A 14,199-nucleotide genomic window follows, 5' to 3' on the forward strand; every position below is an offset into this window, starting at 1 on the left:
TGAGTTCAAGGCCAGCCTGGTCTACATAGTGAGTTCCAGGACAGCTGGGGCTACAGGGAGACCCTGTCTCCAAAAGACGACAATAAATAAATAAATAAATAAATAAAAATATTTAAAAAATTGTAAATCTTATCTAGCCTGAATAAAAGATACCTCAGCTAGATGAGCTGAATATGTCCTACAAAGCCAACGTGTGCTCCTTAATCTAGAATCCACAGACTGAAGAAAGGCCACAGCTTCTCCCCTCTCTCATGTCCCCTGATTCAGCCACAATCTGGCTATCACAGTAGGAGATCCCCAGCTCAGCTGGGGGACAGAAGAGGCAATCTCTTTATCAATTTAACTTGGTATTACTGGGTTCAGACTAATACTGTATTTCTGACATTCCGAAAGCTGGATCTCTGAGTGACTACTCTCAGATAAACACTGTTAACAATGGCTACGTTTGACACATCTGCTCCTTGGGGCCAGGGAGATGGCTCAGCTGATAAAGGTGCCTGCCACCACCAAGCCAGATGAGTCCAATCCTCAGGACCCATATGGTGGGAAAGAAGGGACTCCTGCAAGTTTTCTTCTGACCGCCATACATGTATGTTCTTTCTCTCTCTCCTCTCTCTCTCTCTCTCTCTCTCCTCTCTCTCTCTCTCATACACATACTCACAAACATGCACAAATAAATCAATGTAAAAAAGAGAAAGGTTGATACTTGTCTTCATTCGCATAGTCCAGTGTTGAAAGAGCTTCTGTTGTGTTTGAGAAAGTTACTTATCCAATATAATGATGTGTTAGGGAAAACTGTATTTGAACTTCCAAAATAAATTACTTAAAAATAAATCTTTTGGCTGGGCGTGGTGGCGCACCTTTAATCCCAGCACTCAGGAGGCAGAGGCAGGCAGATCTCTGAGTTTGAGGCCAGCTTGGTCTCAATGGTGAATCCAGGACAGCTGGGGCTACAGGGAGACCCTGTCTCAAAAAGACCAAAAAACCCAAAAACAAAGAACAAAAAACCTTTAGAATACCTTAGAATATTGTTAAGTTTTCTACATTCTGCTGTCGAATTTTTACAGCATGTTCAATGCTTTTTAGGAACTGAACAGCATTAATATTCTTGCTGATTGTTCTAAAGGCATTAAATAAATATTAATAATTAAAGCATAAGAGATTAATTCATGCTGGGTGTGGTGGCACATGCCTTTAGTCCTAGCACTTGGGAGGCAGAGTCCAGTCTGGTCTACATAGAGAATGCCAGGTCAGCTGGGGCTATGTCAAAAAGACCAAAAAAAAAAAAAAAAGAGACTATATTTTTGTTTCATGATATAAAGGATATAACGTGGACAGCAGCTGAAGTAAAAGTTCAAGGCTTTGCTATTCCCTACCTCCAGCTCTTCAGTTCTCTTTCCCCAATCTCCACATATGTGGTGAGAATCACAATATCATGAAGAGAGATTATAAAATACAACAGAAAACATTAAAAAAAATAATGGAACAATGGTACAAAAGCCCATTGGTAAACACAAAAAGTAAAAGATCTGCTTTTACAGATAACATGCCACATCAAGAAAAATCTATAAACAAAATGTATTCAAATTATTTCTGGAGTAGGAATTGATTAGGAAATTCAGAATTAACTTTTCACAGGTGGGGAGGGTAGATGGAAGCATCACTTTGAAACTAGTGTTAAGGAGTCTGAAACTCTCTAAGCTACAGCTTTTATAAACTACAAAGATTTAATAGCTATAATAAATTAGCAAACCAAAATCCAAGAGAACACAGGGGTTGGGGATGTAGGTTAGAGCACGCCTAGCATGTAGAAGGCCCTGGGTTCAGTCTCCAGCACCACACACAAACACAACCCCCCCCCACACACACCATACACACACAAGAGGAAAAAGAACAGGAAGATAAGCAGTGAGAGAATGGGGGGAACACGACAATCCTCTAAACCTATCACTCATGGAAAAGCCAAGTCTCCAGCTGGATTCCTTCTGAAACATATTTTTCATGAGCCTATTACAATAAATGTATACAGCCCACAAAGAACTATAAGCAAAGCACTGTCTGTGGTCTTAACGCTAAAATACTTTCAAGTGTTGCCTTTGGTTGAAGTCTACTATTAATCACAGTTGATCTCTAAGCTCCTTAAATCAATAAACATTACTCTTCTGTTTACAGCAGACAAAAACATGGATTACATAAGCAAAATCCACCCACTGAAACATAATCAGAAGTTCAGAGATGTTTAATGTCTACCTAATGACTCCTGGAAAAATCTATTCTTCAAAAGTGATTTTGCTTAAGTATCTTGTTTTCCTCTCCTTGTTTCTTCAACACTTGAAAGCTTAATCCTTGTTTCCTGGTTGTTCACGGCATCCAACAACTAGTTCTTCTTTATTTAGATTATAATAGTCTTTTAATAAGCAACAGAGGAACAGTGTAAACAGAAGATGATGTAAAATAAGTGAACAGGTAACAATTACAAATGAACTAAATTATCTCTTACTTAACAAGCCCAGTTGGTATGAAATAATTTAAACATTTATGTTATATTTTATTTATTTTATTATAGTGTGTGTATGGGCACAGAGATGTGTGGAAGTCAGAGAACAACTTGCAGAAGTCAGTTCTCTCCTTCTACTATGTAGGTTCTAGGGATCAAACGCAGGGTGTCAGGCTGGGTGTCAGGTGCCTTTCCAGCCCAGCATGTAATATTTTAAAAGTTTTCTATGTATATCACTAAGTTTTAATGCATGAATCAGAAATCATAAACACCTGGTGAAAATGATTAATTTTTGGATTTTATGAAGAAACAATGATATAAATACCACGGTTTTTACTGAAGTTAGTATTTGTCACAATATGTGGAAAAACCACTGAAAGGCAAGAGCAAAATGTTAGTATAATGAATGAGGGATTATTATTCTTTTCCTTTTTTCCTCTTTTTGAGACAAGGTCTCCCTGAAGTTCCAGCTGACCTGAACTTACTATGTAGACTAGACCAGGCCTTGAACTCACAACGATCCGCCTGCCTCTGCCTCCAGAGTGCTGGGATTAAAGGCGTGTGCCACCAAGCCGGCTGAGGGATTATTTTTTTTTTCTTATTAATTTTTCTGTTATTTCTGAGTCCTCTATTAACAGGATGCAAACTTCTAAAACAGATAAACACTAATCTGAAATAGTTAGATAATAAAACCAACATATTGTAAGAAAAGCAAGTTCTCTATCTTTTCAGTGATTACAGTATTTTTTGATTCATCTACTTCTATTTTATGTTATTCAGTGTTTTGCCTGTACCACAGAAGTGCACCATGTGTATGCAATGCCAGCAAGAGGTCAGCAGAGGGAGTTGGATCCTCTGGAACTGGAATTTCAGAAGTTTGTTAGCTACAATGTGAATGCTAGGACTCAAACCAGATTCTGTGAATGGGCAGCCAGTGCCCTTAACCGCTGAACCATCTCTCTAGCTCTGTCTTTTCAGTATTTTTTAATTGATGAAGTAACTCTGAATTTATAGATTTGTTTTTGGAAAAAAAAAAAAAAACAAGAAAGAAAAGAAAAAGAAAAAGAAAGGAAAGAAAGAAAGGAAAAGGGTGAGGAGAGTGGACGGGGAGGAGAGGAAAGAGAGATTAAGTTTACCTGTTCCCTTTCGGGACAGTTCCATGATGCCCCATGGGGGTTTTGAGGTGAGTATGCCATCACTGCCTAATGGATGTTGGGGCATTAAGGCAGATCTGGAGCTGGCTGGTCGGTATTTAGAAAGCCCTAAAACATCAAACAAAAGAGAAAAGATGAACATAATTTATTTCCTAAAAGCAGCAGAATAGAGCATGAGAAGTTTTTACAAGCCAGCTGTCAAATCACAAGATCAACCATAGCGAAACTCTAGTGATAACACAGAACTGTGGAAATGGGCAACAAGCTCCAATCTTAGTTGAAGAATTATTGGCAGGTGATAACTGCTGGGTGAGGAAGAGTCCCTCTTCTTAAGGAGAGGGACTCTAGATCTGTCCATAACTCCATTTCCAGGGGATCGGACAGTCTCTTCTGTCCTCCACAGGCACTGTATAACACGGGTGCACTTACCTACATGCAGGCAATTATATGCATACACATAAAATAAAAAATATTTTTTTTTTAAAAAAGGGTATTTTACTATGAAGTCTACTACTACACAAGTAAACATAAATTATAATTATCAGGAATCTGATGAATGGATTACAAAAACAAATCCAAAAAAGTAGGCCAAATATTTAAAATGAACCAATAAAAATAGCAAATTAAAAGTACTTTAAAATTTTTTATTATTACTATTTGCGTGTGTGTGTGTGTCTGTGCACAAGCAACTGCATGCCAAAGTATACATACAGAGAACAGAGAATAACTATGACATCAGTTCTCTCCTTTTGCCCTTACATGGGTTCTGGAGATAGAACACAGGTTACCAGGCTCGCATAGCAAAGCTTTAACCTGTTAAACCATCTTGCCAGCATCTTTTACAATTTCTTATTTTGCCAATATGTTATACTCTAATATATCCAAGAATTTTTATAATGGCTTCTAAACTTTAGAGTTTCTCATTTGAAAATTAAGTAACAGATCTTAGGATGGTGATAGTACGTGAACTTGCTCCATCTCCCCAGTGACTGTAGCATACTGTTCTTACCTGGAGTGGATGGCCTTTCAAGCATATTCAGATGATGGGAAATGAAGGCCTGACTATCATGAACTGTATCCATATCAATCTCCTCTTCATCTTGAGAATTTGAAAACTGAGCCACACACACAAAACAGAAGAATTAAGGGTCATGACACCATTTCATAGTCAAACATTAGTAATCTCTTTTCCTCAAAACGCATTAAAAAAGAAAAAAGATGAGGTGGTTCAGCTTCCAAAAGGTGCTGATCAGAAATTATAAATAACAACTAAAACCTGCTGCTCCTATAATGTGAGAAGAAATGATTAAGTATGCAGACACAGTTCCTTTCCAAATGGAGATGAAATATGTAGTAGGTTAAATAACCAGTTGGGATGTTTTAGGAGACTAGGATTATTTTATGATTCAATTTTTCCTATGTGTTCTCACTAAGGAAAAACTATTACAAGTATTCAAAAGGTTTCTCAGAGAACCCTATACTGTTATACAGGCTTACCCTGCATTTCTTACTGACTGACTTTACTGCTATCCTTGTTCTTCTTCAGTGTTTGACCAGGTACTAGCGGGGACCCCAGTGGAGTTTCAGCCCCTCTTCACTCCTTGCTGAGAGGCTAATATATTACATATGCTTCCTTGGCAAAGTAATCAAGTTCCTATGGCAATATTTAAGATGAAAATTAGATTTCTGGAAACAAGTAGCTCATAATATAGCTAAAAACAAAAGAGCTCTAACAACCATGCAGATTAGAACATGCCCAGTGCTCAAATTCATCAGCAACAGATGTAAAAACTTTTAGCCATTTCCTGTCGTTTTGGGAGGGGGGAAAACAGAAGTACTTAAACCAACTTTTAAAGATCTCTTGCAAAGTCAGATGTGCCAGGTGTGATGGCACATGCCTTTAATCCCAGCACTTGGGAGGAAGAGATAGGCTAATCACTGTGCAATCAAGGCCATCCTAGTCTACATAGAGAGTTCCAGGCCAGCTGAGCCCACAGACTGTCTCAAAAAGACCAAAAAAAAAAAAAATTTTTTTTTTTGCAAAAGGATCTTTTCTCTTTCTTGGAGAAGATAGGATCTCACTATGTAGCCCTGGCTGGCCTACAACTTATTATATAGACCAGGTTGGCTTTGAACTCACAGAGAACTGCTTGCTTCTGCCTCCCGAGTGCTAGAATTAAAAGCATGAGCCTTTAAGTTTGGTTTAAGACCTATCTTTCGATGTGACTTTCTTCTCTTACCCTAAAGCATGAACGTGGATAAATTAACACGTGGGCAAGAACTAAAAATGCATGGATTTTCACAGGTTTATAAATATTTAGATTTGAAAGAGCTGTTTATAAGGAGATTTCTTTTTCTCTGTGTAGGGATTTAGCTTAGTTCTTCCTAACCCACACTTTAGATAAATTTCCAACAAAAAAGTGTGATTATATTTCAGATAATTTTAGAAAAATCAGCAAACATTAAATGTTAAAATAACTTATCATATAAGAAATCAGAGTTTTAAAGTATCAAAACACCAGTAGGGAATTTCCAGGTAAATCATCTGTCTAAATACTGCTGAAAAACAAAGACTGAGTATGGCCAACATCGTGTCATCACTAAGAAAATCATTTCTGGAAAACTTCTTCAGAGTAAAATGACCAATAAAGGCTCTACAAGTCTTTTACTACAAGGATGGCAATTTATATTGCAGAGCTAGAAAGGTTTTTCTAAAGGCAAATAAACACAAACACAATTATAAAATGTAATGCATTGTCTTTTTCCAGATCATCCTATTATTCATTCACCTGATCACACATTCCAATATTTATTCTCAATCAATAAGCATTTGCCAGGCACTCACCATATGTTTAGAACTGTGCTAGGTCCTGCATAAAGCCATGACTTAAAGATAGGGCCTCTATTCAAACATACCATTAATAGCACTGCCATTGACACATACAGACATGACAAATTAAAATGTATTATGTATTCAGTTTTAGTTTCTACTACTCAGGGGAGCTCTACGGTCCAATAAAAAAGTTACACCATCACAAACGAAGTGGCAGATTGGGAGTACATCATTTGCAAGGTTTAGTTATGTGACTGACAGTGGCATTTTGTGAATTTTAAAATGCTAAACAAATATGAGTCAGAGGCTTTAAAACAGCACAGTAAACTCTGGTTATAAAATTGATTAGTTCATAGGAAGGCATTTTTTCAGAATGGACTACGTAATAAAAGCACCTCTGCACTACATGTGGTTCTTACAGGGTTCTGAAATCCAACTAGCTGTGCATGGCTGCTGGCGTTACTTGCAGTTTCTTGGTTGCTTGCTATGGCTTCTGGAATTATGGTAGGATTCAAGACAGCTTTTTTCTCCTTTAGATTAAGAACCAATCCAAGCTCTGGCAAGGGTAAACAGGAAGGTCTACTGAGGCCAAAAAGAGTGAAGTACAAGTCCACAGCACCACACCGTAACCTCCAATCGTGTGCAGTACCTAAGAAGCACACAACAAAGAAAACTTCATTTTCATACTTTACTCTCACACAATCAATTTCAGACAGTAAGTAAAAAATCTAGTCTGTGTGTGTGTGTGTGTGTGTGTGTGTGCATTTATGTGTGTATGTTTACGAGTACAGGTGCTACAATGTGAGGACAGAAGTCAGAGGACAATATACAGGAGTCAGTTTTTCCTAACGTGGATCACAGGGAATTCAGGTCATCGAGCTTGTCAGCAAGTGTTTCTATCAGCTGAGCTGCCACTGAGCCATCTTGCCAGCCCGAGTAAGAATCTGATATTTTAAAGAAGAGGGCTGTTCTGGTCCTAAGTCTTCCTTTCTACTCCTCTTCAGTAATTATTCTGTATACATCAGTATTTGCCCATTTGTTAGGAAAACAGTATTCAATTACCAAAACATAACATCCTATCTCTAGATTTAGTGATTTGAGGCCTATGAGATACCTAAGCCTGACGACCTGAGTTCAACCCCCAGGACCCACACAGCAGAAAGAGAGAACTGATTTCCACAAGTTGTCCTCTCACCTCCAAATGCACACCCTGGTGCATGAACTACACTCACAGACACACACACACACACAGAAAATAAATAAATGTAAATTTAAAAGATTTTAATATGGTAAGAAAATGTACAACTTCTAATATCAGACTCACTCTAGTCAGAGATTAAAATTTGAGGCAATCCTCACTAATCCATCTGCCCAGTCAAATGTCCAATGTTCTCCCACATTTTCATGCCAGTCCCACCGTTCCTACTCCTTCACTCACTTCTAAACTTGAAAACTCACCAATAATTGGATGATGACTATGGCCTCACTAATCTCGCTATTTAGGGTAAATTAAGAAGAACTCCTAATTAAAGTAGCAACTTTTCTTTATATTATATACTATTATATACTAGATATCAGTTGTAATCTGAATTTGAACCTATTAGAAGGTTGGTATAACTGCAACCTTCCAATAAGATCAAGTGTTTTACAGAAATTATCTCATCAATCTTAAGGACACATTCGTTTTGTCCAAAAAAATCTTCCCTAAGAGGTGGTAAGAGAATTCTTTATAAAACATTATGCCTTCCTCAAATTTGTGAACTATCATGGTCCATCATGCATCCTTATTAATATATTTGACACACTACATTTGTGCTGAATATTAAATTCTTTACAATTTTCTGAAGTATGTGTTTATCCCCTGGACTAGATAAAAGAGATCATAATATCTTCAAGGTAACAAAATATAAAAAAATATTAAACATTATGTAAACAGCAACAAACATTCTTCTGTGAATAGGGTAAAGAAAACCAAAGATGATGCAATGTTTATTATGCCAGCATCATAATCATCTGGACAAATAGACTGACTCTTAAGTTCATAAGGGCGGGCATTAGTTCACTTAGCTATCTATTAGAACTGTTTCTCCCAGAACTGTGCCAATGGATCTCTTGTCCCCTCAACCCATGTAGATGGAGCTGTCTGGGTCCTCACCCTGTGCTGATGGAACTGTCTCTGGACTTTGCCTCTGGAACCATGTTTCTCCCAATGTGGTGCCCTGTGTCCATCAGTGAGCAGCCCCGCCCCCCAAATGCTGAGTCATCTCTCTAGCCCCCTAGTCCTTAACATTTCACTATTAGTAAACAAAATAATAAAATGTAAATATCGGTATTTGCTATTTGTGATGCATTGAGTCATTAACTGGATAGCAAGGTAATCTATTTTCCCATATTCTAGACAGGAAATAAAGATGCATTCTCAAAAACTATAATTGGGAAAACAATTATAAGCAATAGAATAACCGTTACGCACTGATCTCCCTCTACTTGCAACAATTGTTCATCTTTAAGCAAAAAGAATTTTGACCTAGTTTTCAACTGAATCTTTAACCCAAAACCAGTATTACAATTTCAACCTATTGAGAGATATAATAAAAACTACCTTTAAATACATATGACATTTATAAATCCATGGGAGAAAACTTAAAAACCCAATTAAATAAAAACTACCTACAAAAAAGTAATTACAGGGGCTGCTGAGGATGTGGCTAAGTACTCAAGATCCCAAAAGAAAGAACTAATTATACACACGGCCCAATTTGAGAAGCATAGTAAAAGAGTATTTACGTGAGGCAGACACAGGGCGCATGAACACCCACTTGTTTATTTCTCAGTTTGTAGAACTAGAGATCATCACCATCTTCATTCTGTAGATGAGTTATACAGTGAATAAATAACTGAGCTAAGATTTAACCCTTAGCAAACTGGTTCCAGCGCTGGTGTTTCTAAGCACTGTGTCTTTCTACTTCTTGATCACACTAAAAAGGATGGACATTGAAACTATGTTAAGAATCTACGCTTCCTAAGATAGAAAACAGTGCATAGTTTTTAAAAACGCAGGTCATCTGTTATTGCATATGCATTCACTGTCCTGGAAAGATATACAAAAAAATCAGTTATCTCTGGACAAGGTGACCAGGTGGCTACAGAAAAGAGGTGGAAGGACCATGAAGGCTCGTGTTTATAGTCCTTTAACATTTAAAACACTTCCATAAAAATGAACACCTTCATTTCCTCAACCACCCACAGAACAAAGTGAGCACATCCTTAGTAGATGTTATCAGAACCTTACTGTGAAAATGTAGTATTCTACTTTTAAAAAGAGAGATGAATCAATCCACAAAGTGCTTGCCATGCAAGCATGGGAACAAAGTCTGGTCTCCAGCTCCCACCTAAAAGCCAGGCACGCACCTGTAATCCAGCCCTGGGGAGTGAAGGACAAAGAAGGCCCAGGTTTCCTGCTTAGCCAGTCTAACAAAATCAGTAAGGTCCAGGCTTAATGAGAGACCCCAAAAACAAGGTGGAGAGCAACTGAGAAAGATGCCTGATACAGACCTCTGGCCTATAGACACACACACACACACACACACACAGACTCATACGCATGCGTGCGTACAAATACACCCTCAGAATCTTGCTATAAAAAAGTACACAAGTGTATATATATGTATAAAGTATGTATCTATCAACAGTCACTGCTCTCTCACCAGAATTCATCAGCTTCCAGAGCTGATCAACCAGAGCTTCGTTGCATAAAGGAGACTCCATGTTCTTTGTGAATGGCGGGTTCTTCGTCAACATGTTTAGAATCTTATGCCTGAAAGCATAAAAAATAAATGAAAGAACTTTTTGACTGGTGATACGAACAGGAAACACCTGTTTTTGTGTTTAGCTTCCTAAAGACTATGTCTAATCCTAATTTTTTACTATTTGTTTTCTCACTAAAAATTACTTAAGGATTTGCTTTCTAAAATGACCTTATTGTGTAACAAGAAGGTCTTCTAAAACCTGTAGAATCCTAATCATCTCATTCTTCTTAGAACATACAAAAATAAAAGCTGGTTACGTGACCAGCTTTATAAAAAATTTTAAGTGGGTCAATGGGACAAAATAATTCAAACACAGGACAGTAAGTCTATATTTGAGATAAGAAAATGTATATAAACTGCCTTATCATGGTAACTCTGAAAAGCATAGAAATGTGCAGAAGGATTTTAAAGTTGGAGCACACACAAGATGGGGTGAGTAGATCCAGGTGGTACATACAATTCCAGTGCTTTGTAGGTGGAGGCAGGAAAATAGTTGTGAGTTCCAGGCCAGGCTGGGTTAATTTATAGCGAGACACTGTCATGAACAAATGAACACACCCTGAATATGGGAAGAAGCAATTAGGAAAAGCACTCTTAGGAATAACTACGGAACCCTTGGCTAGGAGTGAGGTTAATTGTTTTTCACCGAAATAAGGCACTATAAAGAAAACAAAATTTGAGGGCTGGGAGAATCAGTGCCTTTCTTGAGATATGCTTCAGGTCTCTTCCAGATATCTGAAATATAGACTTAAAACACTTTGATATTTACTCTCTGATAAACTAAGCCTAGGATACTTAAATATTTTTAATATTTATTTATATTTGCTTGTTTTAAAAAAAAAAAAACACCTTCCTTCTACCAAGTAAACGTTATCATTTTAATTTAGGTATATGTATGTGGGTATATGCATGTTAGGTGCAGGTGCCTGAAGAGGCAGAGAAGAGCATCAGATCCCCTGGAGCTGGAGTTACAAATGGCTGTGAACTGCCTGACACAGGTCCTGGGAACCAAACTCCAGTCCTCTGCAAAAGCAGCAAGCACTCTTAACCAATAAGCCATGTCTTCAGCCCTAGCATATAAAAGTTAAAGAAAAAAAACAAGTAAATGGGGATGGTGAGATGGCTTACTGGGTTGTCCTTCAACCTCCACATGCACATGCACACAAATAAATGCAATAAAAAGTTAGAAAACAAATAGGCTGTCCTAAAACATTATTACCAATTACTGTCAAAAAATGGTAAAATCAATCAATACACAATTTTTATAAGTTGGAACACAAAAGGGCAACACCCATATCCACTACAAACTATTTTAAAACTTTAAGTTAAAACAAGATAGTTATAATAACAATGCATTTTGAATGTATTTTGAATCAAGGAAGAAAAAGGCATTAATAAATGCATAACCTATCCCCACAGTTTTAAAAAATCGTAAATAACCTTTGACTATAAAATCTGAAATTCAGTTCAGGGCTTAAAAAGTCAAAATATTATTAATTCATAAACTAACCTTACATAGGGCACAGGATCAGTCTGAATCATATTAAGTAGCCACTGAAGGTCTTCATAACTCCTATCAACTGAAAATAGGCAAACATATTTATGGTTGATTACAACAAATCAAATAACAAGTGATAAGCAGGAACATTAAATAAGTAGGAGTATGTCTGTCCTAGTTTGTTCTTCATTGCTGTGACAAAACACTCTGACCAGTACCAACTTGGGGAGGAAAGGGTTTATTTGTCTTACATCTCCCAGGTCGCAGTTCATCAGGGAGCTCAAGGTAGGAACTCAGGGCAGGAACCTGGATGCAGGAGCTAGAGCAAAGGCCACGGAGGAACGCTGCTTACAGGCTGGCTCCCTTGGCCCCTGCTCAGCCTGCTTTTTTATGCAACACAGGCCCACCTGCCCAGGGGTGGCACCACCCACAGTGGGCTGGGCCCTCCCACATCACTCATCAAGAAGGTGCCCTTCAGACATGGCCACAGGCCAGTCCAATAGAGGCAATTCCCCGACTGAGGCTCCCTCAACCCAGGTGTGTCAAGTTGACACTAAAGCTATCCAGCACAGTGTCCAATCTGACTACCAGGCAGTTGAGTTACTTTAAAAACCCTGCAAGCACTGGACCATTTATAACTTCTATAAGCATCATGCCACAAGTAACCAAGATGTAGAATAGCATTTTTTACTAAAATTCAAACGAGCAGCAATACAACATAAAGCCAGTTATAATTAATTTAAAATCTTAAATTAGACACAATTTATTGTACAAATTCTTACCAAAATTTTAGATGCCTGAATTAAAGACAGGGTTGACATATAACAGTATCTTAACTATATTGTGCAACATGGCCAACTGTTTTGTACACATTGTTTTTCCCACTTAAGACCAAGTCAGTCTTAAGGGCAATTACAAAAAAGTACTGTGACAATAACTGACACAAATGACTCACTAGCTATTGCAATTCATCTTTTCAACACATTTTTATAAACTGAAAAACCTTTTTTACAAAATTTTATGCATGACAGTTTTCATTTCTTTGCACTCTTCATATTCTTATAATATGAACACCAATATTTATGGTTACAGGACAACAAAACAGAGGTCTAAACCTATGGTTTAGATTGAAACACCATTCAATTTTTTAAACAATACTTACTAGTTTTGCATTCCTTTTTTTAACTAAAGCTTCATTTATTACTTTTATTTTTATTTTATGTGTAAGAGTACTGCCTGCATGTGTGTAAGAATACTCATGTTGGGCAATGCCTGTGGAGGTCAGAAGGAGGTGTAAGATTCCCTTGGAACTGAAGTTACAGATGGTTGTTACCCATCATGTAGGGGCTGGGAACTGAACCCAGGTCCTCTGCAGGAGCAGTCAGTGCTCTTAACCACTGAGCCATCTCTCCAGCCCTAGTTTGGCATGGTTCTGGGAACCACATTTAGCATTGTACTTCATTTCAGGTAGTACTAACTCATGAAGTCTCAATATTTATGAGAACTCACAGTATCATTCATGTATCTCAAGAAAGGAGGGAACACTAACAAATTACATGAATCTAAAGACCTCTACATTTCATATGTGGATTTCAAGACTTCGAGATTTTAAACTAGGCAAACAACAAAACAGGTAAGGAAACAGAAACAGGATTATATACATATATATATATTTCCCTTGCAAAAGAATGTTTAAAAACAAATCACTATATTGTCATGTCTTAAATGATAAAAATCATAGTCCTTTCTGAATCAAAGTCAACATACATTATACATGGTGTTACTACTCTATGTTCTGACTCTAAGTAGTCTCATTGTAATTTATAAAAATTATAAAGATTTGGGGCTAGAGAGATGGTTCAGTAGTTGAGCACTGGCTGCTGTCACAGAGGACCAGGATTCAGTTCCCAGCACCCACATAATGGTTAACAACCATCAGAAACTACACCCTCTTCTGGTCTCTACAGCACTGCAAGTATGTGGTGTACCTACATACATGCAGGCAAAACACTCATACATATAAAATAAAAATAAATTTTTTAAAATTTACAAAGATTTGGAAGAATATTGTGAAAATGATCATCCTACCACAAGCAATATATAGATTCAATGCAATCCCAACCAAAATCCCCATGACATACTTCACAGAATTAGAAAAAAAAATCCTTAAATTCGTATAGAACCACAAAAGACCCTGGATAGCCAAAGCAACCTGAGCACAAAGAGCAACACTGGGGGGACTACTATACCAGATCTCCAAGTATACTACAGAGCTACAGTCATAAAAACAGCATGGTACTGGAACAAAAATAGACACATAGATCAATGGAACATCACTGAAGAACCAAACTTGAGTACACGCAATTTCAGCCACCTGATATTTGACAAAGGTGCCAAGAACACACAAT

At 37.5% G+C, this 14,199-nt stretch overlaps 1 protein-coding gene across 2 annotated transcripts in view; it reads right to left on the reverse strand.

Annotated features, from left to right (window-relative positions):
• The window catches only part of Taf2 (TATA-box binding protein associated factor 2), a 94,871-nt gene that overhangs the window by 8,104 nt on the left and 72,568 nt on the right, over window positions 1-14,199 (reverse strand). For both annotated transcript variants that reach the window (XM_008837979.3, XM_029565865.1), the window contains exons 21-25: window positions 11,804-11,873; window positions 10,192-10,301; window positions 6,904-7,133; window positions 4,661-4,766; window positions 3,634-3,759 (exon numbers count right to left, since the gene is read on the reverse strand). In XM_008837979.3, the coding sequence (XP_008836201.1) occupies window positions 3,634-3,759; window positions 4,661-4,766; window positions 6,904-7,133; window positions 10,192-10,301; window positions 11,804-11,873 (642 nt within the window). The remainder of the gene's footprint in view (window positions 1-3,633; window positions 3,760-4,660; window positions 4,767-6,903; window positions 7,134-10,191; window positions 10,302-11,803; window positions 11,874-14,199) is intronic.

The sequence above is a fragment of the Nannospalax galili genome, unplaced genomic scaffold, assembly GCF_000622305.1.
Source record: "Nannospalax galili isolate Female #2095 unplaced genomic scaffold, S.galili_v1.0 scaffold17, whole genome shotgun sequence".
Lineage (NCBI taxonomy): Eukaryota > Metazoa > Chordata > Mammalia > Rodentia > Spalacidae > Nannospalax > Nannospalax galili.